The 25,199-nt window shown below is 47.2% G+C and overlaps 1 protein-coding gene across 7 annotated transcripts in view; it reads right to left on the bottom strand.

Moving 5' to 3' along the window:
• The window catches only part of LOC110517131 (ELKS/Rab6-interacting/CAST family member 1), a 278,426-nt gene that overhangs the window by 30,131 nt on the left and 223,096 nt on the right, over positions 1-25,199 (bottom strand). For all 7 annotated transcript variants that reach the window (XM_036945331.1, XM_036945335.1, XM_036945332.1 and 4 more), the window contains one exon: positions 10,079-10,210. In XM_036945331.1, coding sequence (XP_036801226.1) covers positions 10,079-10,210 — 132 coding nt within the window. The remainder of the gene's footprint in view (positions 1-10,078; positions 10,211-25,199) is intronic.

Raw genomic sequence — 25,199 nt, 5'->3', positions numbered from 1 at the left:
CCACCTCAGATGAGTCATGCAGGGTTATTCCAGTCTGACGGTCTCTCTCCAGTAGGTATAAAGGGTCGGAAACCTTCTGGTAAATTTCCTTGAATTTTTCTGGAAATTTTCAATGGGAAGTCTGGGAATTTTCAATGGGAAGTCTTGGAATTTTGGGGAATTTGTTAACTAGTAAATTTGTTAATTAGTAAATAGTAGCCTACTGCAAAGTGTATTTAAATAATTTCTAACTTGTTAACAATTTCTGCTTGTTAGTTTTTGCTACCATGTGGGTTTAATCTTGCTTGAGCCTGCTAACTGAGGAGTGTTAATTCACCTGTTTCCATACATGTTTCATTTTAAAACATTTATCTTACAAAGGAGTTGTTTAATCTAACTGCTTAACTATTTATTTGTACATATAATTGTATTTGTGATTTTTTTACTTTTCTAATCTTTACAGGAAAATGCCATGGGCACTATCTGATCTGTGGAGACATTTCACTGCCTAATTTAGAAGGAAAAGCTGTGTACATTTGCAAATACTGTGCCAAATCATATAACTTTGAAGACGGAAGTTTACATACACCTTAGCCAAATACATTTAAACTCACTTTTTCCCAATTCCTGACATTTAATCCTAGCAATAATTCCTAGTAAAAATGCAGTTTATTTTAAGAATGTGAAATGTCAGAAAAATAGTAGAGAGAATTATTTATTTCAGCTTTTATTTATTTCATCACATTCCCAGTGGGTCAGAAGTTTACATACACTCAATTAGTATTTGGTAGCATTGCCATTAAATTGTTCAACTTGTGTCAAACATTTTGAGAAGTCTTCCACAAGCTTCCCACAATAAGTTGGGTGAATTTTGGCCCATTCCTCCTGACAGAGCTGGTATAACTGGGTCAGGTTTGTAGGCCTTGCTCGCACACACTATTTCAGTTCTGCCCACACATTTTCTATAGGATTGAGGTCAGGGCTTTGTGATGGCCACTCCAATACCTTGACTTTGTTGTCCTTATTCCATTTTGCCACAACTTTGGAAGTATACTTGGGGTCATTGTCCATTTGGAAGACACATTTGTGACCAAGCATTAACTTCCTGACTGATGTCTTCAGATGTTGCTTCAATATATCCACATCATTTTCCATCGTCATGATGCCATCTATTTTGTGAAGTGCACCAGTCCCTCCTGCAGCAAAGCACCCCCACAACATGATGCTGCCACCCCCGTGCTTCACAAATGGGATGGTGTTCTTCGGCTTGCAAGTCTTCCCCTTTTTCCTCCAAACATAACAATGGTCATTATGGCCAAACAGTTCTATTTTTGTTTCATCAGACCAGAGGACATTTCTCCAAAAAGTACAATCTGTCTCCCCATGTGCAGTTGCAAACCGTAGTCTGTTTTTTTTTAAGGCGGATTTTGAGTTTTTTTTTCTCTGAGGTGGCTGATTTCTTTTGATTTTGCCATGATGTCAAGCAAAGAGGCACTGAGTTTGAAGGTAGGCCTTGAAATACATCCACAGGTACACCTCCAATTGACTCAAATTATGTCAATTAGCCTATCAGAAGCTTCCAAAGCCATGACATCATTTTCTGGAATTTTGTTTAAAAGGCACAGTCAACTTAGTGTATGGAATTGTGATACAGTGAATTATAAGTGAAATAATCTGTCTGTAAACAATTGTTGGAAAAAAAAAAAAAACAATTAAAGTAGACCTAACCGACTTCCCAAAACTATAGTTTGTTAACAAGACATTTGTGGAGTGGTTGAAAAACTAGTTTTAATGACTCCAAACAAAGTGTATGTAAACTTCTAACTACAACTGTATGTGAAGAATGCAACAAGGATGCAGAATCATATGGCCAAGTGCATAAAGTTCCCTCAGTCCTCACAACAAGCAACCTCTGACAAAAGTCCCTTTACTGCTATTCAAGGTGAAAAAGATGAATCAGACACCTTATCGATAGCAACAGCTCATGGTCCTCCTGGAATCAGAAGGTTTTTGGCTCAATGGAGGAACGTAGTCAGAGAAATGCTAATGAATGTCTTGCTCGAGCTGTGTATGGAACTGGTTCACCTCTGATGCTCACAGGCAATGTGTATTGGAAGAGATTTCTGAATGTTCTTCACCCAGCATACACCCCTCCAACCAGACATGCTTTATCTACTCATTTGCTGGATGCAGAGTTCAACAGAGTTCAAGTGAAGGTCAAGCAAATCGTAGAGAAAGCAGACTGTATTGAAATCATCTCTGATGGGTGGTCGAATGTTCGTGGGCAAGGAATACTTAACTACATCATTTCCACCCCTCAAACAGTATTCTACAAGAGCACAGACACAAGGGACAACAGACACACCGGTCACTACATTGTAGATGAGCTGAAGGCAGTCATCAATGACCTTGGACCACAGAAGGTATGTGAGAAGAATAAGGGAACCACATTGAAGCTGCCCAGCAACACCCTTTGGGGTGGTGTTGTCATCATGTTTGGCAGTCTCCTGGAGGGGAAGGAGTCTCTCCAAGAAATGGCCATATCACAGTCTGCCGATATGGACAGCCCCATCAAGAGGATCCTACTGGATGATGTATTTTGGGAGAGAGTGGTAAGCAGTCAAACTCCTGAAACCTATAGCAGTAGCCATTGAGGTAGACAATGCCATCCTGTCTGATGTTCAGACTCTGCTTGCAGAGGTAAGAGAAGAAATCCGTACTGCCCTGCCCACTTCACTGTTGCTCCAAGCAGAGGAAACTGCAGTTCTGAAATACATCAAAAAGTGTGAAGACTTCTGCCTGAAGCCCAAACACCCTGCAGCGTACATGTTGGACCCCAAGTATGCTGGCAAGAGCATCCTGTCTGGTGCAGAGATCAACAAGGCCTATGGTGTCATCACTACCGTGTCTCTCCACCTTGGCCTGGATGAGGGCAAGGTTCTTGGCAGTCTGGTGAAGTACACTTCCAAGCAAGGGCTTTGGGATGGAGATGCAATATGGTAGTCGTGACAACATATCTCGTCAGCCACCTGGTGGAAAGGACTTTGTGGATCTGAGGCTCTTAGGATTTAATCATTTGATTTATGTCTACGTATGACAAGGTAAAAGGTTTCTGTCTCCATATGATATGGATACAAAAAACAAAAAACATCTAAATTTAAATGGTATTAATATTCATTCCCATATATTCCCGTTAATTCCCATATATTTCTGTTAATTCCCATATATTTCCGTTAATTCCCACGGAAAGTTTCCACCTCTGAATATTCCCCAAAATGTGAAACCCTAATAAAGACACAGCTGTGGTTTGTTAATCCCTATTGACACATCACAATGACAGACCATCCCTCACCATACACAAACAGACACACAGCAACATGTTCTTTCCACAGATTCTCGATTGGATTCAGGTCTGGACTTTGACTTGGCCATTCTAACACCTGGATATGTTTATTTTTGAACCATTCCATTGTAGATTTTGCTTTATGTTTTGGATCATTGTCTTGTTGGAAGACAAATCTCCGTCCCAGTCTCAGGTCTTTTGCAGACTCCATCAGGTTTTCTTCCAGAATGGTCCTGTATTTGGCTCCATCCATCTTCCCATCAATTTTAACCATCTTCCCTGTCCCTGCTGAAGAAAAGCAGGCCCAAACCATGATGCAGCCACCACCATGTTTGACAGTGGGGATGGTGTGTTCAGCTGTGTTGCTTTTACGCCAAACATAACGTTTTGCATTGTTGCCAAAAAGTTCAATTTTGGTTTCATCTGACCAGAGCACCTTCTTCAACATGTTTGGTGTGTCTCCCAGGTGGCTTGTGGCAAACTTTAAACGACACTTTTTATGGATATCTTTAAGAAATGGCTTTCTTCTTGCCACTCTTCCATAAAGGCCAGATTTGTGCAATATACGACTGATTGTTGTCCTATGGACAGAGTCTCCCACCTCAGCTGTAGATCTCTGCAGTTCATCCAGAGTGATCATGGGCCTCTTGGCTGCATCTCTGATCAGTCTTCTCCTTGTATGAGCTGAAAGTTTAGAGGGACGGCCAGGTCTGGGTAGATTTGCAGTGGTCTGATACTCCTTCCATTTCAATATTATCGCTTGCACAGTGCTCCTTGGGATGTTTAAAGCTTGGGAAATCTTTTTGTATCCAAATCCGGCTTTAAACTTCTTCACAACAGTATCTCGGACCTACCTGGTGTGTTCCTTGTTCTTCATGATGCTCTCTGCGCTTTTAACGGACCTCTGAGACTATCACAGTGCAGGTGCATTTATACGGAGACTTGATTACACACAGGTGGATTGTATTTATCATCATTAGTCATTTAGGTCAACATTGGATCATTCAGAGATCCTCACTGAACTTCTGGAGAGAGTTTGCTGCACTGAAAGTAAAGGGGCTGAATAATTTTGCACGCCCAATTTTTCAGTTTTTGATTTGTTAAAAAAGTTTGAAATATCCAATAAATGTCGTTCCACTTCATGATTGTGTCCCACTTGTTGTTGATTCTTCACAAAAAAATACAGTTTTATATCTTTATGTTTGAAGCCTGAAATGTGGCAAAAGGTCGCAAAGTTCAAGGGGGCCGAATACTTTCGCAAGGCACTGTAAACTGAAGTGAAAGGAACCTGTTTCTTCATAGAGAGATGGAGTTATTTATTTGCCAAATGAAGACTGGACACACACACACACACACACACACACACACACACACACACACACACCCGTACCACGTAAACAGGCCCCATTGACACGGTATTCAGGGGGTTGGCAATGGTATTCAGGGGGTTGGCATGCATGGCGATGCATTGCTATAAGACAGAGTAGGCGTTCTCTGAGTTGCTACTTCAGGAGTGTGTATAACGGAGGGTTTTGACGGGAGGCCTTCGCCGAGGGGCATTGATGTGAGTCTAAATCAGGCCATTAACTGTGGGCTCAAGAGATGCCAGCCCAGTGCATTAGTGTGTACAAGTTAACTTAAACACTGGACTTTTGGCCAGGAGACACGGAAGTGATGGAAGGATGGGGGGAGACACAGAGGAGGACTCTGAGGTAGGGGTTCTGGCTTCTGTGTGTAACAGAGAGGACTTGTAGAGATGAAGGGGCGGCAGGTAGCCTAGTGGTTAGAGGCAGGTAGCCTAGTGGTTAGAGGGGCGGCAGGTAGCCTAGTGGTTAGAGGGGCGGCAGGTAGCCTAGTGGTTAGAGGGGCGGCAGGTAGCCTAGTGGTTAGAGGGGCGGCAGGTAGCCTAGTGGTTAGAGGGGCGGCAGGTAGCCTGGTGGTTAGAGGGGCGGCAGGTAGCCTAGTGGTTAGAGGGGCGGCAGGTAGCCTAGTGGTTAGAGGGGCGGCAGGTAGCCTAGTGGTTAGAGGGGCGGCAGGTAGCCTGGTGGTTAGAGGGGCGGCAGGTAGCCTAGTGGTTAGAGGGGCGGCAGGTAGCCTGGTGGTTAGAGGGGCGGCAGGTAGCCTGGTGGTTAGAGGGGCGGCAGGTAGCCTGGTGGTCAGAGGGGCGGCAGGTAGCCTGGTGGTTAGAGGGGCGGCAGGTAGCCTGGTGGTTAGAGGGGCGGCAGGTAGCCTAGTGGTTAGAGGGGCGGCAGGTAGCCTGGTAGTTAGAGGGGCGGCAGGTAGCCTAGTGGTTAGAGGGGAGGCAGGTAGGCTAGTGGTTAGAGGGGCGGCAGGTAGCCTGGTGGTTAGAGGCAGGTAGCCTAGTGGTTAGAGGGGAGGCAGGTAGCCTGGTGGTTAGAGGGGCGGCAGGTAGCCTGGTGGTTAGAGGCAGGTAGCCTGGTGGTTAGAGGCAGGTAGCCTAGTGGTTAGAGGGGAGGCAGGTAGCCTGGTGGTTAGAGGGGCGGCAGGTAGCCTGGTGGTTAGAGGCAGGTAGCCTGGTGGTTAGAGGCAGGTAGCCTAGTGGTTAGAGGGGCGGCAGGTAGCCTGGTGGTTAGAGGGGCGGCAGGTAGCCTAGTGGTTAGAGGGGCGGCAGGTAGCCTAGTGGTTAGAGGGGCGGCAGGTAGCCTAGTGGTTAGAGGGGCGGCAGGTAGCCTGGTGGTTAGAGGCAGGTAGCCTGGTGGTTAGAGGGGCGGCAGGTAGCCTAGTGGTTAGAGGGGCGGCAGGTAGCCTAGTGGTTAGAGGGGCGGCAGGTAGCCTAGTGGTTAGAGGGGCGGCAGGTAGCCTAGTGGTTAGAGGGGCGGCAGGTAGCCTAGTGGTTAGAGGGGCGGCAGGTAGCCTAGTGGTTAGAGGGGCGGCAGGTAGCCTGGTGGTTAGAGGGGCGGCAGGTAGCCTGGTGGTTAGAGGCAGGTAGCCTGGTGGTTAGAGGGGCGGCAGGTAGCCTAGTGGTTAGAGGGGCGGCAGGTAGCCTAGTGGTTAGAGGGGTGGCAGGTAGCCTAGTGGTTAGAGGGGCGGCAGGTAGCCTAGTGGTTAGAGGGGCGGCAGGTAGCCTAGTGGTTAGAGGGGCGGCAGGTAGCCTAGTGGTTAGAGGCAGGTAGCCTAGTGGTTAGAGGGGCGGCAGGTAGCCTAGTGGTTAGAGGCAGGTAGCCTAGTGGTTAGAGGCAGGTAGCCTAGTGGTTAGAGGCAGGTAGCCTAGTGGTTAGAGGCAGGTAGCCTAGTGGTTAGAGGCAGGTAGCCTAGTGGTTAGAGGCAGGTAGCCTAGTGGTTAGAGGGGCGGCAGGTAGCCTAGTGGTTAGAGGCAGGTAGCCTAGTGGTTAGAGGCAGGTAGCCTAGTGGTTAGAGGGGCGGCAGGTAGCTTAGTGGTTAGAGCGTTGGGCCAGTAACCGAAAGGTTGCTGGATCGAATCTGTAGTTCTGCCCCTGAACAAGGCAGTTAACCCACTGTTTCTAGGTCCGTCATTGTAACTAAGAATTTGTTCTTAACTGACTTGTCTAGTTAAATAAAGGTTAGATAAAGGTTAGATAAAGGTTAGGTAAAGGTTAGATAAAGGTTAGATAAAGGTTAGATAAAAATAATAAAATAAAATTAAACTTGAGTAAAGGGTCTAACATGTTGACTTGACATTCCACCACTGACATACATATGATTGTGAAGCTCCTTCTGTTACATTCAGTGTGTTTGTATTGTATTTATTATGGATCCTCATTAGTTCCTGCAGCAGCTACTCTTCCTGGGGTTTATTACGGATCCTCATTAGTTCCTGTCAAGACAGCAGCTACTCTTCCTGGGGTTTATTACGGATCCTCATTAGTTCCTGCAGCAGCTACTCTTCCTGGGGTTTATTACGGATCTCCATTAGTTCCTGTCAAGACAGCAGCTACTCTTCCTGGGGTTTATTATGGATCCTCATTAGTTCCTGTCAAGACAGCAGCTACTCTTCCTGGGGTTTATTAAGGATCCTCATTAGTTCCTGCAGCAGCTACTCTTCCTGGGGTTTATTACGGATCCTCATTAGTTCCTGTCAAGACAGCAGCTACTCTTCCTGGGGTTTATTATGGATCCCCATTAGTTCCTGTCAAGACAGCAGCTACTCTTCCTGGAGTTTATTAAGGATCCTCATTAGTTCCTGTCAAGACAGCAGCTACTCTTCCTGGGGTTTATTAAGGATCCTCATTAGTTCCTGCAGCAGCTACTCTTCCTGGGGTTTATTACGGATCCTCATTAGTTCCTGTCAAGGCAGCAGCTACTCTTCCTGGGGTTTATTATGGATCCCCATTAGTTCCTGTCAAGACAGCAGCTACTCTTCCTGGGGTTTATTATGGATCTCCATTAGTTCCTGCCAAGGCAGCAGCTACTCTTCCTGGGGTTTATTACGGATCCTCATTAGTTCCTGTCAAGGCAGCAGCTACTCTTCCTGGGGTTTATTATGGATCCCCATTAGTTCCTGTCAAGACAGCAGCTACTCTTCCTGGGGTTTATTACGGATCCTCATTAGTTCCTGTCAAGACAGCAGCTACTCTTCCTGGGGTTTATTATGGATCTCTATTAGTTCCTGTCAAGGCAGCAGCTACTCTTCCTGGGGTTTATTATGGATCTCCATTAGTTCCTGCCAAGGCAGCAGCTACTCTTCCTGGGGTTTATTACGGATCTCCATTAGTTCCTGTCAAGGCAGCAGCTACTCTTCCTGGGGTTTATTATGGATCTCCATTAGTTCCTGTCAAGGCAGCAGCTACTCTTCCTGGGGTTTATTATGTATTTCCATTAGTTCCTGTCAAGACAGCAGCTACTCTTCCTGGGGTTTATTACGGATCCTCATTAGTTCCTGCCAAGGCAGCAGCTACTCTTCCTGGGGTTTATTACGGATCCTCATTAGTTCCTGTCAAGACAGCAGCTACTCTTCCTGGGGTTTATTATGGATCCCCATTAGTTCCTGTCAAGACAGCAGCTACTCTTCCTGGAGTTTATTAAGGATCCTCATTAGTTCCTGTCAAGACAGCAGCTACTCTTCCTGGGGTTTATTAAGGATCCTCATTAGTTCCTGCAGCAGCTACTCTTCCTGGGGTTTATTACGGATCCTCATTAGTTCCTGTCAAGGCAGCAGCTACTCTTCCTGGGGTTTATTATGGATCCCCATTAGTTCCTGTCAAGACAGCAGCTACTCTTCCTGGGGTTTATTATGGATCTCCATTAGTTCCTGCCAAGGCAGCAGCTACTCTTCCTGGGGTTTATTACGGATCCTCATTAGTTCCTGTCAAGGCAGCAGCTACTCTTCCTGGGGTTTATTATGGATCCCCATTAGTTCCTGTCAAGACAGCAGCTACTCTTCCTGGGGTTTATTACGGATCCTCATTAGTTCCTGTCAAGACAGCAGCTACTCTTCCTGGGGTTTATTATGGATCTCTATTAGTTCCTGTCAAGGCAGCAGCTACTCTTCCTGGGGTTTATTATGGATCTCCATTAGTTCCTGCCAAGGCAGCAGCTACTCTTCCTGGGGTTTATTACGGATCTCCATTAGTTCCTGTCAAGGCAGCAGCTACTCTTCCTGGGGTTTATTATGGATCTCCATTAGTTCCTGTCAAGGCAGCAGCTACTCTTCCTGGGGTTTATTATGTATTTCCATTAGTTCCTGTCAAGACAGCAGCTACTCTTCCTGGGGTTTATTACGGATCCTCATTAGTTCCTGCCAAGGCAGCAGCTACTCTTCCTGGGGTTTATTATGGATCCTCATTAGTTCCTGTCAAGGCAGCAGCTACTCTTCCTGGGGTTTATTACGGATCTCCATTAGTTCCTGCCAAGGCAGCAGCTACTCTTCCTGGGGTTTATTACGGATCCCCATTAGTTCCTGCCAAGACAGCAGCTACTCTTCCTGGGGTTTATTATGGATCCTCATTAGTTCCTGCCAAAGCAGCAGCTACCCTTCCTGGGGTTTATTATGGATCCTCATTAGTTCCTGCCAAGGCAGCAGCTACTCTTCCTGGGGTTTATTATGGATCCTCAATAGTTCCTGCCAAGGCAGCAGCTACTCTTCCTGGGGTTTATTATGGATCCTCATTAGTTCCTGTCAAGGCAGCAGCTACTCTTCCTGGGGTTTATTATGGATCCTCATTAGTTCCTGCCAAGGCAGCAGCTACTCTTCCTGGGGTTTATTATGGATCCTCATTAGTTCCTGCCAAGGCAGCAGCTACTCGTCCTGGGGTTTATTATGGATCCTCATTAGTTCCTGCCAAGGCAGCAGCTACTCTTCCTGGGGTTTATTATGGATCCTCATTAGTTCCTGCCAAGGCAGCAGCTACTCTTCCTGGGGTTTATTATGGATCCTCATTAGTTCCTGCCAAGGCAGCAGCTACTCTTCCTGGGGTTTATTATGGATCCCCATTAGTTCCTGTCAAAGCAGCAGCTACTCTTCCTGGGGTTTATTATGGATCCCCATTAGTTCCTGTCAAGACAGCAGCTACTCTTCCTGGGGTCCAGCAATTATATATATTTTTAAACATTACAATACATTCACAACAGATTCCACAACACACTAAGTGTGTGCCCTCAGGCCCCTACTCCACTACCACATATCTACAGTACTAAATCCATGTATGTTATCATGTGTCTGTGCTTATGTTGTTCATGGTGGTGTGTGTGTCTGTGTGTGTTCTCTCTCTGTGTGTGTGTGTGTGTGTGTGTGTGTGTGTGTGTGTGTGTGTGTGTGTGTGTGACTGCACCACTCACCTGTTTCTCAGTGTGTGTGCGAGCAGCTTCCTCCTGAGCCAGAACCATCTCTCTCTCTGCTGTGATCTGGACACTCTCTCTCAGAGCCTCCTCCAGCTCCTCTATTCGCTCCTCCTTCTGGCGCAGGGAGTCCTGGGGAACACACACACACACACACACTGTATTAGGGAGAGGTAGAGGCCTGTATGGAAGGAAACATACATACACACACTGGATTGGGGAGAGGTACAGGCCTGTATGGAAGGAAACATACATACACACACAGCGAGAGAACACACACACACACACACACACACACACACACACACACACAAGGAATAGTTACCAGCCTGTATGGAATGAAAACACAGCCATATGTGATGTATACCTTCATATGACCTTCAGCTAATCTAGTTGGTATAATCGCGATGCATTTTTCAAGAGAGACCAGGGAAGAGCTGTGCAATGAACCAATCAGGTGGAATGTATGCCCATGGTGTTCATTCAACCCCTGAGCACCAGGCGTACTAACGAGAAACACATACCACCTCGTCAGTGACGTGGACACGTACTAACGATAAACACATACCACCTCGTCAGTGACGTGGACACGTACTAACGATAAACACATACCACCTCGTCAGTGACGTGGACACGTACTAACGATAAACACATACCACCTCGTCAGTGACGTGGACACGTACTAACGATAAACACATACCACCTCGTCAGTGACGTGGACACGTACTAACGATAAACACATACCACCTCGTCAGTGACGTGGACACGTACTAACGATAAACACATACCACCTCGTCAGTGACGTGGACACGTACTAACGATAAACACATACCACCTCGTCAGTGACGTGGACACGTACTAACGATAAACACATACCACCTCGTCAGTGACATGGACACGTACTAACGATAAACACATACCACCTCGTCAGTGACGTGGACACGTACTAACGATAAACACATACCACCTCGTCAGTGACGTGGACACGTACTAACGATAAACACATAACACCTCGTCAGTGACGTGGACACGTACTAACGATAAACACATACCACCTCGTCAGTGACGTGGACACGTACTAACGATAAACACATACCACCTCGTCAGTGACGTGGACACGTACTAACGATAAACACATAACACCTCGTCAGTGACGTGGACACGCTGATAGGGAACTATGACGTGGACACGCTGATAGGGAACTATGACGTGGACACGCTGATAGGGAACTATGACGTGGACACGCTGATAGGGAACTATGACGTGGACACGCTGATAGGGAACTATGACGTGGACACGCTGATAGGGAACTATGACGTGGACACGCTGATAGGGAACTATGACGTGGACACGCTGATAGGGAACTATGACGTGGCGGGACATTGAAAACACTGGACAGGACTGGAAGCCAGAGTGTCACGAAGTCAGTAAGGTCACCCGTGTGGTCGCGATGGCTTAGAGAAGCAGAACCCCCAATACATTTCTCCACACTGACTCACACACACACAGTCTAGTCTCTATGGCTGATGATAGGTGAGTCAGACCAGTGGCTTTTCTCTCTCTCTCTGTCTGTCTGTCTGTCTGTCTGTCTGTCTGTCTGTATGTCTGTATGTCTGTGTGTGTGTGTGTGTGTGTGTGTGTGTGTATCAGTCTGTGTTGATGGAGCAGGCCTGGGGGTATGTATCAGTCTGTGTTGATGGGGCAGGCCTGGTGGTATGTATCAGTCTGTGTTGATGGAGCAGGCCTGGGGGTATGTATCAGTCTGTGTTGATGGGGCAGGCCTGGTGGTATGTCTCTGTGTTGGTGGGGGAAGGCCTGGTGGTATGTATCAGTCTGTGTTGATGGGGCAGGCCTGGTGGTATGTATCAGTCTGTGTTGATGGAGCAGGCCTGGTGGTATGTATCAGTCTGTGTTGATGGGGCAGGCCTGGTGGTATGTCTCTGTGTTGGTGGGGGCAGGCCTGGTGGTATGTCTCTGTGTTGATGGGGCAGGCCTGGTGGTATGTCTCTGTGTTGGTTGGGGCAGGCCTGGTGGTATGTATCAGTCTGTGTTGATGGGGCAGGCCTGGTGGTATGTCTCTGTGTTGATGGTGTCTGGACCCCCTACAGACCGCCGGCCAAGATGTATCTGTCCATACAGGATTCCACGTCAAGTGCTCCTGAGACATTTTAATGACATGCCCAAGCCGGTGCAGTTGGTGCTGGGTGACCATGGCCTCCATACTCTTGTAGTTGGTGCTGGGTGACCATGGCCTCCATGCTCTTACAGTTGGTGCTGGGTGACCATGGTCTCCATACTCTTACAGTTGGTGCTGGGTGACCATGGCCTCCATGCTCTTGTAGTTGGTGCTGGGTGACCATGGCCTTTATACTCTTGTAGTTGGTGCTGGGTGACCATGGCCTCCATACTCTTGTAGTTGGTGCTGGGTGACCATGGCCTCCATACTCTTGTAGTTGGTGCTGGGTGACCATTGCCTCCATTCTCTTGTAGTTGGTGCTGGGTGACCATGGCCTCCATACTCTTGCAGTCAGTCTTAGCAAGTATTTCTGTATGGGGCACACAGTTGCACCAGGTGATTCCCAGGATGCAATGCAACCATTGTATGTGGAATCGGTTGAAACTGCTTGTTGTGGCGACTATAAGTGACCCAGAAATGTGGTGATGCAGAATGGCTTGATAGATGGCGACTATAAGTGACCCAGAAATGTGGTGATGCAGAATGGCTTGATAGATGGCAACTTTGGTGTGGAGGTGGCGATCCCAGTTTACGAAGACCCTTCGTCTGAGTTTCCCCGAAGGCAGCTGATGCTTGATCCTGTTTTGAATTTTGAGGTCGATGCTGCAGTCCTCTGAGTGGATGCTGCCCAGGTATTTGAAGGACGGGACTATTGCCAGTGATTTGTGTTCAATGGTGAAGACAGGCATGGTGGGTGGAGGGATGGGTCTCTATTGGCAAACCACCTCTGTCTTGTTGGTGTTTTTAGACAGTCCCCTCCTGCTATAGACCCTCACAGCCCCTACAAGGACGGACTGAAGGTCTTCCGGAGTGTGGGCCACACGAGCACAGTCATCAGCATACTGCAGCTCAAGAACCCGCTCCGTCAAAACCTTGGTGGTTGCTTGGAGCCTCCAGATGTTTAATAGGTCCACCACAACCCCACTGCAGTCATCAAGCTCCTTGTGGAGAAGCTGGGTGACACACAGGAGTAAGACGTTAAAGAGGACAGGTGCCAGCACACACCCCTGCCTCACACCGATGCTTACTCCAACGGGCACTGACTCCTGCCCTCCTTTGGCCACCTGAGCCATCATGGAACTGGCAAAGGACATTGACACATTTGTCTGGACAGCCAAATTTGAGTAGAATGTCTCATAGTAGTTCCCTGCTCACAGTGTCAAAGACCTTAGAAAGGTTGTTGAAGGCCTTGGAGAGGTCGTCGAAGGCCTTGGGGAGATCGTCGAAGGCCTTGGGGAGGTCGTCGAAGGCCTTGGGGAGGTCGTCGAAGGCCTTGGGGAGGTCGTCGAAGGCCTTGGGGAGGTCATCGAAGGCCTTGGGGAGGTCGTCGAAGGCCTTGGGGAGGTCGTCGAAGGCCTTGGGGAGGTCGTCGAAGGCCTTGGAGAGATCGTCGAAGGCCTTGGAGAGGTCATCGAAAGCCTTGGGGAGGTCGTCAAAGGCCTTGGAGAGGTCGTCGAAGGCCTTGGAGAGGTCATCGAAGGCCTTGGAGAGGTCAAATCAAATCAAATCAAATTTATTTATATAGCCCTTCGTACATCAGCTGATATCTCAAGGTACTGTACAGAAACCCAGCCTAAAACCCCAAACAGCAAGCAATGCAGGTGTAGAAGCACGGTCCTGATGTTGTTCACAGCACTGGCGTTGCCGTGTCGTGAACATCATGTTGACTGTAGTCCTGTTCTTTCTGAAGCCGCATTGTGACTCTGGCAGCAGTTCCTCTGTGATGTTGTCCACCAGCCTGTGCAGCATCACCTTGGTCAGGACCTTGCCGTTAACAGTCAGAAGGGATATCCCCCCCGGCTGTTATCGCAGACGGACTTGTCACCCTTGTTCTTATAGATGGTGACAATGTTTCCATCCCGCCATTGTTGGGGGACGATCTCACACACACATACACACAATCAGCTTTTTCAGTCCTCTCAACCACATCCCTCTTTTTTAAAGAGAGATTATTTCTGTCCATTCCTTTCTAAAACCACACCACAATCCTCCCCCCTTCCCTTCGTTTATTTACTTTTCTCTCCTCCTCCTCTTCATCACTCCTCCTTCTCCTCCTCAGAGTGCTATTTGAGTGTTTCTGACTAGGAACCTCAGGGAGGGAACCAGCTGTATCTGTCCCAAATCAAACTGCATATTTGTGTTCATGAAGGTTCAGCCACTGAACTGACTTATTACTGGAAGTCAGGGACAATGGGAGGTTAGAGGGTTAGGGCGGACACACATACACAGATGGCTACACACACACGCGCGCGCGCACACACACACACACACACACGAAGAAGAGAAGAGAACAATGTGGCATGCGGTGAATGTCTCGAAAACATCTTGAAACGTCTTGAAACGTCTTGAAACATCTTGAAACATCTTGAAACATATTGAAACATCTTGAAAACATCTTGAAACATCGTGAAAACATCTTGAAACATCTTGAAACGTCTCGAAAATATCTTGAAATCTCTGTTTTGTGTCCTGTATACATTCCATCCTCCACTGCCCCCCCCCCCCCCCCCCCCCCCCCGCCCCCCCCCACTCTAATCCCAACTACAGCTCAACTTTCTCAAGGCAGACCACAATCACTTCAGCTTCATTTAAAGCGACAGTAATCCTTTCTGCTGGTTCCGTATCTCATTACCGTAATGTCTTGGCGTGCCAGAATGGTGCGGGCGATCGAAAGAAACACCTCTGGGAGAGTCCTAATCAGAGAAGCATGTCGTTTTGGTATCTGGTGTCTCGGTATGTATGTGTGTGTGTGTGTGTGTGTGTGTGTGTGTGTGTGTGTGTGTGTGTGTGTGTGTGTGTGTGTGTGTGAGTGTGGTGGCCAGTTTACAGTTCCCATTCTCTCCACAGACAAAGTCAATTAAGAGATGAGCAGGAATGAGGCTGGTTAAGGAAATGGTTGGGGTTAGAAGGGTTAGGAGGTTGTTAAGACAGTCAGGGACACAGCAATGTAGAGATGGCTGTCAGCTGATGCACATGCTGCATGTTAATGATCTGTCATGATGTGGCTGTAATGACCGCTGGTATTTTTACTGTGTCCTTCTCACACCCAGATAGAGACACACACACACACACACACACACACAATCATCATGGTCTATAATGACATGGATTGAATTATCACTGGCATTACATTTCACACACAGAGACAGAGACACACACTGACACACCACTGTCTCTGATGTTGTGTCTCTAGCCACTTCATGTGTGCTGATCCTTTCAAGAATATGGCTACCACACGGCCACCACATGGCCACCACACGGCCACCACACGGCCACCACACGGCTACCACACGGCCAACACACGGCCACCGAACGGCCAACACATGGCCATCACATGGCAACCACACGGCCAACACATGGCCACCACATGGCAACCACACGGTCAACACATGGCCACCACATCGTCAACACATGGCCACCACATGGTCAACACATGGCCACCACATGGTCAACACATAGCCACCACATGGCAACCACACGGCCACCACATGGCCACCACATCGTCAACACATGGCCACCACATGGCAACCACACGGCCAACACATGGCCACCACATCGTCAACACATGGCCACCACATGGTCAACACATGGCCACCACATGGCAACCAAAATGCAACATTCCGCTTTGCTAAAGACAATGCAGAATGTCCACTTGGGCTCTCCATTCAGTCACCCAGGCTGTCTTCTAATTTCTCATCTGATTCCCATCTCACAGACAGAGGAAAGACAGACAGACTGACAGACAGACAGATAGAGACAGACAGACAGACAGAGAGACAGACAGAAAGATATACAGAGGACAGACAGAGGACAGGCAGACAGACAGAGAGAGAGAGAGTGACAGACAGACAGACAGACACACAGACATGCAGACAGAGAGACAGGCAGACAGAGAGACAGACAGACATGCAGAGAGACAGGCAGAGAGACAGACAGACAGACAGACAGAAAGAACAGACAGACAGACAGACAGACAGGCCTAGCATCTGGTACCTAGAAGACTCAACATCAAGAGCGAACAACATAAAAGACAACAACTAAAAAGCCTTACTCATGTCCTCATATGAAACCCTGCCAAGAAGAGAGAGAGACAGGGATGGAGAGAGAGAGAAAAAGAGAAGGGAAGAGAGCGACAGACAGAGAGAGATGAAGAGAGAGAGGTGGGGTGATGGAGAGAGAGACAGAGAGAGAGAGAGAGAGAAAAAGAGAAGGAAAGAGAGCGACAGAGAGAGAGATGAAGAGAGAGAGGCGGCCTGTGCAGCTGTCCTTGTATATTGATATCATGTGGAGCGACCAGATTTCTCTCCGGGTGAGATGAGTGTGTGTCACGCCCAGGCCCGGTCCCCTAGTGTGTGTGTCTATGTGTGTGTGTGTGTGTGTGTGTGTGTGTGTGTGTGTATTTCCTCCAGGTGGGTTCAGGTATTGCAGGAAACGGAAATGATCAGCAGGAAACTCCTCAACCTGCCTGAGAGATGAGAGAGAACAGCCACCAAACAACATACACTTATATATACACACGCACACACACACACACACGCACACACGCACACACACGCACACACACACACATCAAACACAACAAGCCCACAAACAGGACCAATAAAAAACCCTTGGAAGTCTATTAGAGACAGGAGAGGCAGGGAGGAACACATGGAAGAGATTCCCATTTCTCTCTCTTTTCCATCTCTCACAACCACTCTCTGTTTGGCTCTCTTGTTCTTTCCCTCCCTCCCTCATTCCCTTTATCAGCTCCAACTCCTCAATCTGCGTTCCTCATCTGTTCAGATCCTGCAAGAGATACACACTCTCTCACACACACACACACACACACACACACACACACACACACACACACACACACAGATCCAGTTACTACACTCAGACACCCGAAAAAAAAAGATCCCAAAACAGACCCAATGCCTTCCTTATTGTGTTCAAATGTCCTCGCCCCTCGCCCCTACCCTCCAAAACCCACGTTGCCTTAAATGAGTGCTTTGTAGAAGACTACAAACAAACCCCAAGAATAGACTGTTTACATTAGACAGAGGAGAGAGAAAGAGAGAGAGAAAGAGAGAGAAAGAGAGAGAGAGAGAGAGAGAGAGAGAGAGAGAGAGAAAGAGAGACAGAGAGAGAGAGAGACAGATAAGAGAGGGAGACAGAGAGAGAGAGAGAGACAGAGAGAAAGAGAGAGGGAGACAGAGAGAAAGAGAGAGAGACAAAGAGAGAGCGAGCCTCCCCTCTCTCCCCTCTCTCCCCCTATCCTCCCCCTTCCCCTCCCCTTTCTCCTACTCAGTGACAGACAGAGAGAGAAACATACCATACATTCTTTGTTGAAACCATGATACAATGCTGCTACATATGTCAAGGCAGAGTAGTCAGGAGATACATATGCCAAGGCAGAGTAGTCAGGAGATACATATGCCAAGGCAGAGTAGTCAGGAGATACATATGCCAAGGCAGAGTAGTTAGGAGTATATATGCCAAGGCAGAGTAGTTGGGAGTATATATAATCAGCTCAAGTCAAATCATTCTTGTTGGCGTGACTATGATTACTGCGGCACAGCCAAAGTGTCATTTAATCACAGTTTGGGTTTTTGCAGTAAACACAATGGCTGTGTCACAAATGGCATCCTATTCCCTACATAGTGCACTACTTTTGACCAGATGCCTATGGGCCCTGGTGAAGAGTACCCTAGTGCATTATATAATGGATAGGGTGCCATATTACTTCTGGTTGGTTACGGGAGCTGTCAGGTTGGTGTTCCCAACACTTATCCTGCACACCACTGAGAGTTGAAGTAGATCACAGCTGTTGCCCTCTGGCCATTATGGTGCAGTAACTCATAACTGGCGGGCAGCAGCACACAGAGAGAGAGGCACAGAATGGATTCCAATGGCCTGCCTGAACTGTGCTCATTGTCTACGGGATCACTTTGTTTCTACCTGCTTATTTCCTCTCTTCTCATCCTCTCCTCTCATCCTCTCCCCTCCTCTCCTCTCATCCTCTCATTTCCCCTTCTCTCATACTCTCCCATCCTCTCATCCTCTCCCCTCCTCTCCTCTCATCCTCTCCTTTCCCCTTCTATCATCCTCTCCCCTCCCCTCCTCTCCTCTCATCCTCTCCTTTCCCCTTCTCTCATCCTCTCCCCTCCTCTCATCCTCTCATCCTCTCCTCTTCACTCATCTCCTCTCCTCTCCTGTCCTCTACCCTCTTGTCTTCTCCTGTTCTCCTCTACACTGGTGGGTAAAACAGAGCTGGAATATCAGACCTGATCCAGAGGAAACAGAGATGGAATATCAGACCTGATCCAGAGGGAAACAGAGCTGGAATATCAGACCTGATCCAGAGGAAACAGAGATGGAATATCAGACCTGATCCAGAGGGAAACAGAGCTGGAATATCAGACCTGATCCAGAGGGAAACAGAGCTGGAATATCAGACCTGATCCAGAGGGAAACAGAGCTGGAATATCAGACCTGATCCAGAGGGAAACAGAGCTGGAATATCAGACCTGATCCAGAGGGAAACAGAGCTGGAATATCAGACCTGATCCAGAGGGAAACAGAGCTGGAATATCAGACCTGATCCAGAGGGAAACAGAGCTGTTAGAGCTTTCACGGTGACTAACACCATTCCGTACAAACTTGTGCAACCGTGACATTCAAAAGAGGCGACAGTGTTGACATCCAAATCTGGGGTGTGAACTATGTTTCTATTCAAGCGTCGATTGACATGGTAATTGCCCAATAATATTGGAGAAAAGTGGAAAAAACCGACCCCCCGACGCTGTATGTTAAATTGTGAAGTGTCATGACATAACGTGCAGCACCCATAATGCAACTAATTCTGTCTTACAGCCTCTCTCCACCACGGGTAGAGCTTCTCTCACCATTTAAAAACAGGGACAGGGTAAGGGACAGGGATAGGGTAAGGGACAGGGTAAGGGACAGGGACAGGGTAAGGGACAGGGTAAGGGACAGGGTAAGGGACAGGGACAGGGTAAGGGACAGGGTAAGGGACAGGGTAAGGGACAGGGTAGGGTACAGGGTAAGGGACAGGGTAAGGGACAGGGTAGGGGACAGGGTAAGGGACAGGGTAGGGGACAGGGTAGGGGACAGGGTAGGGGACAGGGTAAGGGACAGGGTAAGGGACAGGGGACAGGGTAAGGGACAGGGTAAGGGGACAGGGTAAGGGACAGGGAAAGGGACAGGGAAGGGGACAGGGTAAGGGACAGGGACAGGGTAAGGGACAGGGTAAGGGGACAGGGTAAGGGATAGGGACAGGGTAAGGGGACAGGGTAAGGGGACAGGGTAAGGGGACAGGGTAAGGGACAGGGACAGGGGACAGGGTAAGGGACAGGGTAAGGGGGGATACCTAGTCATATTTTGCATCATCACTGCAAGCTATCATGACTCTTCACTTTAGCCCCGCCCTAAAAACCTGCTGTTAACTTCTGAAGATCACTTTTGCCCCGCCCTAAAAACCTGCTGTTAACTTCTAAGATCACTTTAGCCCCGCCCTAAAAACCTGCTGTTAACTTCTGAGATCACTTTAGCCCCGCCCTAAAAACCTGCTGTTAACTTCTAAGATCACTTTAGCCCCGCCCTAAAAACCTGCTGTTAACTTCTGAAGATCACTTTAGCCACGCCCTAAAAACATTCTGTTAACTTCTAAGATCACTTTAGCCCCGCCCTAAAAACCCGATTCAAAATCGACACAAACCTTCAAATAGGTATGTAATGACACGTTATATAAACTCTTTATAGTGTTTTATTTACATTTTAGAGGCGATAAGGTGATAAGTTGGACAGATCAAGTGAAAACAGACGCTTCCCCACCCACCATTTGTAGAAAGACCAGACGGAGCTCATTGTTGAATCAGGCAGAGACGGGCATCATGAAGGTCTCCTCATTGCCTTGTTGAATCAGGCAGAGACGGAGCTCATTGCCTTGTTGAATCAGGCAGAGACAGAGCTCATTGCCTTGTTGAATCAGGCAGAGACGGGCATCATGAAGGTCTCCTCATTGCCTTGTTGAATCAGGCAGAGACGGGCATCATGAAGGTCTCCTCATTGCCTTGTTGAATCAGGCAGAGACGGAGCTCATTGCCTTGTTGAATCAGGCAGAGACGGGCATCATGAAGGTCTCCTCATTGATTTGGTTGGAAAGGCTCCCCTTTCCAAATGGTGCTTTTCTATGGTATTGATACTACAGACGACCTGGAAGTATTACGTTTTTGGGGCGCTAAAACAAAGTCAATTTTACGGACCAGCACGATGTACAAAAGTGAGTTATTTCACGTTATATGTAGAGATGTATATCTATTCTACCCTGTGTATAAATAAAACTATAACCACAATCAGGTTGTTAGACTTATACATGTATACCTCTTCACTTGGCTGTTAAAGTAACAGTCTCCATAACAACCCCTCACAGACTCTGTGTGTCTCTAACATAACAGGGAACTAGTGAGGAAGTCATCCCTGAGGTAGACAAGACACAGTTACAGTCTCCATAACAACCCCTCACAGACTCTGTGTGTCTCTAACATAACAGGGAACCAGTGGGGAAGTCATCCCTGAGGTAGACAAGACACAGTAACAGTCTCCATAACAACCCCTCACAGACTCTGTGTGTCTCTAACATAACAGGGAACTAGTGCAGTGAGGAAGTCATCCCTGAGGTAGACAAGACACAGTAACAGTCTCCATAACAACCCCTCACAGACTCTGTGTGTCTCTAATATAACAGGGAACTAGTGAGGAAGTCATCCCTGAGGTAGACAAGACACAGTTACAGTCTCCATAACAACCCCTCACAGACTCTGTGTGTCTCTAACATAACAGGGAACCAGTGGGGAAGTCATCCCTGAGGTAGACAAGACACAGTAACAGTCTCCATAACAACCCCTCACAGACTCTGTGTGTCTCTAACATAACAGGGAACTAGTGCAGTGAGGAAGTCATCCCTGAGGTAGACAAGACACAGTAACAGTCTCCATAACAACCGCTCACAGACTCTGTGTGTCTCTAACAGAACAGGGAACTAGTGCCGTGAGGAAGTCATCCCTGAGGTAGACAAGACACAGTAACAGTCTCCATAACAACCCCTCACAGACTCTGTGTGTCTCTAACATAACAGGGAACTAGTGCAGTGAGGAAGTCATCCCTGAGGTAGACAAGACACAGTAACAGTCTCCATAACAACCCCTCACAGACTCTGTGTGTCTCTAATATAACAGGGAACTAGTGAGGAAGTCATCCCTGAGGTAGACAAGACACAGTTACAGTCTCCATAACAACCCCTCACAGACTCTGTGTGTCTCTAACATAACAGGGAACCAGTGGGGAAGTCATCCCTGAGGTAGACAAGACACAGTAACAGTCTCCATAACAACCCCTCACAGACTCTGTGTGTCTCTAACATAACAGGGAACTAGTGCAGTGAGGAAGTCATCCCTGAGGTAGACAAGACACAGTAACAGTCTCCATAACAACCCCTCACAGACTCTGTGTGTCTCTAACAGAACAGGGAACTAGTGCAGTGAGGAAGTCATCCCTGAGGTAGACAAGACACAGTAACAGTCTCCATAACAACCCCTCACAGACTCTGTGTGTCTCTAACATAACAGGGAACTAGTGCAGTGAGGAAGTCATCCCTGAGGTAGACAAGACACAGTAACAGTCTCCATAACAACCCCTCACAGACTCTGTGTGTCTCTAATATAACAGGGAACTAGTGAGGAAGTCATCCCTGAGGTAGACAAGACACAGTAACAGTCTCCATAGCAACCCCTCACAGACTCTGTGTGTCTCTAACATAACAGGGAACCAGTGCAGTGAGGAAGTCATCCCTGAGGTAGACAAGACACAGTAACAGTCTCCATAACAACCCCTCACAGACTCTGTGTGTCTCTAACATAACAGGGAACTAGTGCAGTGAGGAAGTCATCCCTGAGGTAGACAAGACACAGTAACAGTCTCCATAACAACCCCTCACAGACTCTGTGTGTCTCTAATATAACAGGGAACTAGTGAGGAAGTCATCCCTGAGGTAGACAAGACACAGTTACAGTCTCCATAACAACCCCTCACAGACTCTGTGTGTCTCTAACATAACAGGGAACCAGTGGGGAAGTCATCCCTGAGGTAGACAAGACACAGTAACAGTCTCCATAACAACCCCTCACAGACTCTGTGTGTCTCTAACATAACAGGGAACTAGTGCAGTGAGGAAGTCATCCCTGAGGTAGACAAGACACAGTAACAGTCTCCATAACAACCCCTCACAGACTCTGTGTGTCTCTAACAGAACAGGGAACTAGTGCCGTGAGGAAGTCATCCCTGAGGTAGACAAGACACAGTAACAGTCTCCATAACAACCCCTCACAGACTCTGTGTGTCTCTAACATAACAGGGAACTAGTGCAGTGAGGAAGTCATCCCTGAGGTAGACAAGACACAGTAACAGTCTCCATAACAACCCCTCACAGACTCTGTGTGTCTCTAATATAACAGGGAACTAGTGAGGAAGTCATCCCTGAGGTAGACAAGACACAGTTACAGTCTCCATAACAACCCCTCACAGACTCTGTGTGTCTCTAACATAACAGGGAACCAGTGGGGAAGTCATCCCTGAGGTAGACAAGACACAGTAACAGTCTCCATAACAACCCCTCACAGACTCTGTGTGTCTCTAACATAACAGGGAACTAGTGCAGTGAGGAAGTCATCCCTGAGGTAGACAAGACACAGTAACAGTCTCCATAACAACCCCTCACAGACTCTGTGTGTCTCTAACAGAACAGGGAACTAGTGCAGTGAGGAAGTCATCCCTGAGGTAGACAAGACACAGTAACAGTCTCCATAACAACCCCTCACAGACTCTGTGTGTCTCTAACAGAACAGGGAACCAGTGGGGACAGAACATCCGCTGTCTGGTAAATGTCCTACAGGGTTTCCTAATGTCCTAGTATGGTCTAACTATAGCTGGCTAATGGACCATCAGCGGATGTTCTGATGCTCTGAAAGGGGAGCAGCCAGCACACACACACACACACACACACACACACACACACACACACACACACACACACACACACACACACACACACACACACACACACACACACACACACACACACACACACACACACACACACACACACAGAGCCCCCAGCGCTCTCTCTGCCTTCATTAATTCCACTGTGTGAGTCGCCGTCATCTGTCACACAGGGCTGTGTGTGTGTGTGTGGTGTGTGTGTGTGTGTGTGTGTGTATAATGTAACATCCAATATAATTACATCAGAATGTGTGTCATCAGACAGTGTTAATGACTATAAAGCATCCAGCCACTCTGTTGACTAAAAGGAATCTGAGTCCACCTCAGGGATGACTTCCTCAAACAATGTTGTTTGTGTCGCACTGCTGTGCTTTATCTTGGCCAGGTCGCAGGTGTAAATGAGAACTTGTTCTCAACTGGCCTACCTGGTTAAATAAAGGTGTTCTCAACTGGTCTACCTGGTTAAATAAAGGTGTTCTCAACTGGTCTACCTGGTTAAATAAAGGTGTTCTCAACTGGCCGACCTGGTTGAATAAAGGTGAAATATAAACAAGTCAAAGTGTAATTATGAAGCCCTTTGTACATCAGCAGATGTCACTAAGTACAGTACAGAAACCCAGCCTGAATCCCCAACGACAAGCAATGCAGATGTAGAGGTTGATACACTCTGAAACCTGGAGCTTATAAAGCATTATAGTGATTGGAGGAGCTCTCAGTAACACTGTCTCTGTCAGGACTCAGACTGAAGTAACAGAACAGAGAAGTACAACACAGACACTATAGAGACTGCTGTAGTCCAAAACACTTTTTGGGGTTTGGGTTGAGGGATTCAAAATGGATTTGAGGGATTCAACATGGATTTGAGGGATTCAAAATGGATTTGAGGGATTCAAAATGGATTTGAGGGATTAAAAATGGATTTGAGGGATTCCAAATGGATTTGAGGGATTCATCATGGATTTGAGGGATTCAAAATGGATTTGAGGGATTCAACATGGATTTGAGGGATTCAAAATGGATTTGAGGGATTCAAAATGGATTTGAGGGATTCAACATGGATTTGAGGGATTCAACATGGATTTGAGGGATTCAAATTGGATTTGAGGGATTCATCATGGATTTGAGGGATTCAACATGGATTTGAGGGATTCAAATTGGATTTGAGGGATTCATCATGGATTTGAGGGATTCAAAATGGATTTGAGGGATTCAAAATGGATTTGAGGGATTCAAAATGGATTTGAGGGATTCAAAATGGATTTGAGGGATTCCAAATGGATTTGAGGGATTCATCATGGATTTGAGGGATTCAAAATGGATTTGAGGGATTCAACATGGATTTGAGGGATTCAAAATGGATTTGAGGGATTCAACATGGATTTGAGGGATTCAACATGGATTTGAGGGATTCAAATTGGATTTGAGGGATTCATCATGGATTTGAGGGATTCAACATGGTTTTGAGGGATTCAAATTGGATTTGAGGGATTCATCATGGATTTGAGGGATTCAAATTGGATTTGAGGGATTCATCATGGATTTGAGGGATTCAACATGGTTTTGAGGGATTCAAATTGGATTTGAGGGATTCATCATGGATTTGAGGGATTCAAAATGGATTTGAGGGATTCAAAATGGATTTGAGGGATTCAAAATGGATTTGAGGGATTCCAAATGGATTTGAGGGATTCATCGTGGATTTGAGGGATTCAAAATGGATTTGAGGGATTCAACATGGATTTGAGGGATTCAACATGGTTTTGAGGGATTCAAATTGGATTTGAGGGATTCATCATGGATTTGAGGGATTCAACATGGTTTTGA

This window comes from Oncorhynchus mykiss, chromosome 15 (genome assembly GCF_013265735.2).
Source record: "Oncorhynchus mykiss isolate Arlee chromosome 15, USDA_OmykA_1.1, whole genome shotgun sequence".
Lineage (NCBI taxonomy): Eukaryota > Metazoa > Chordata > Actinopteri > Salmoniformes > Salmonidae > Oncorhynchus > Oncorhynchus mykiss.
This window is presented reverse-complemented; position numbering and strand designations above follow the sequence as displayed.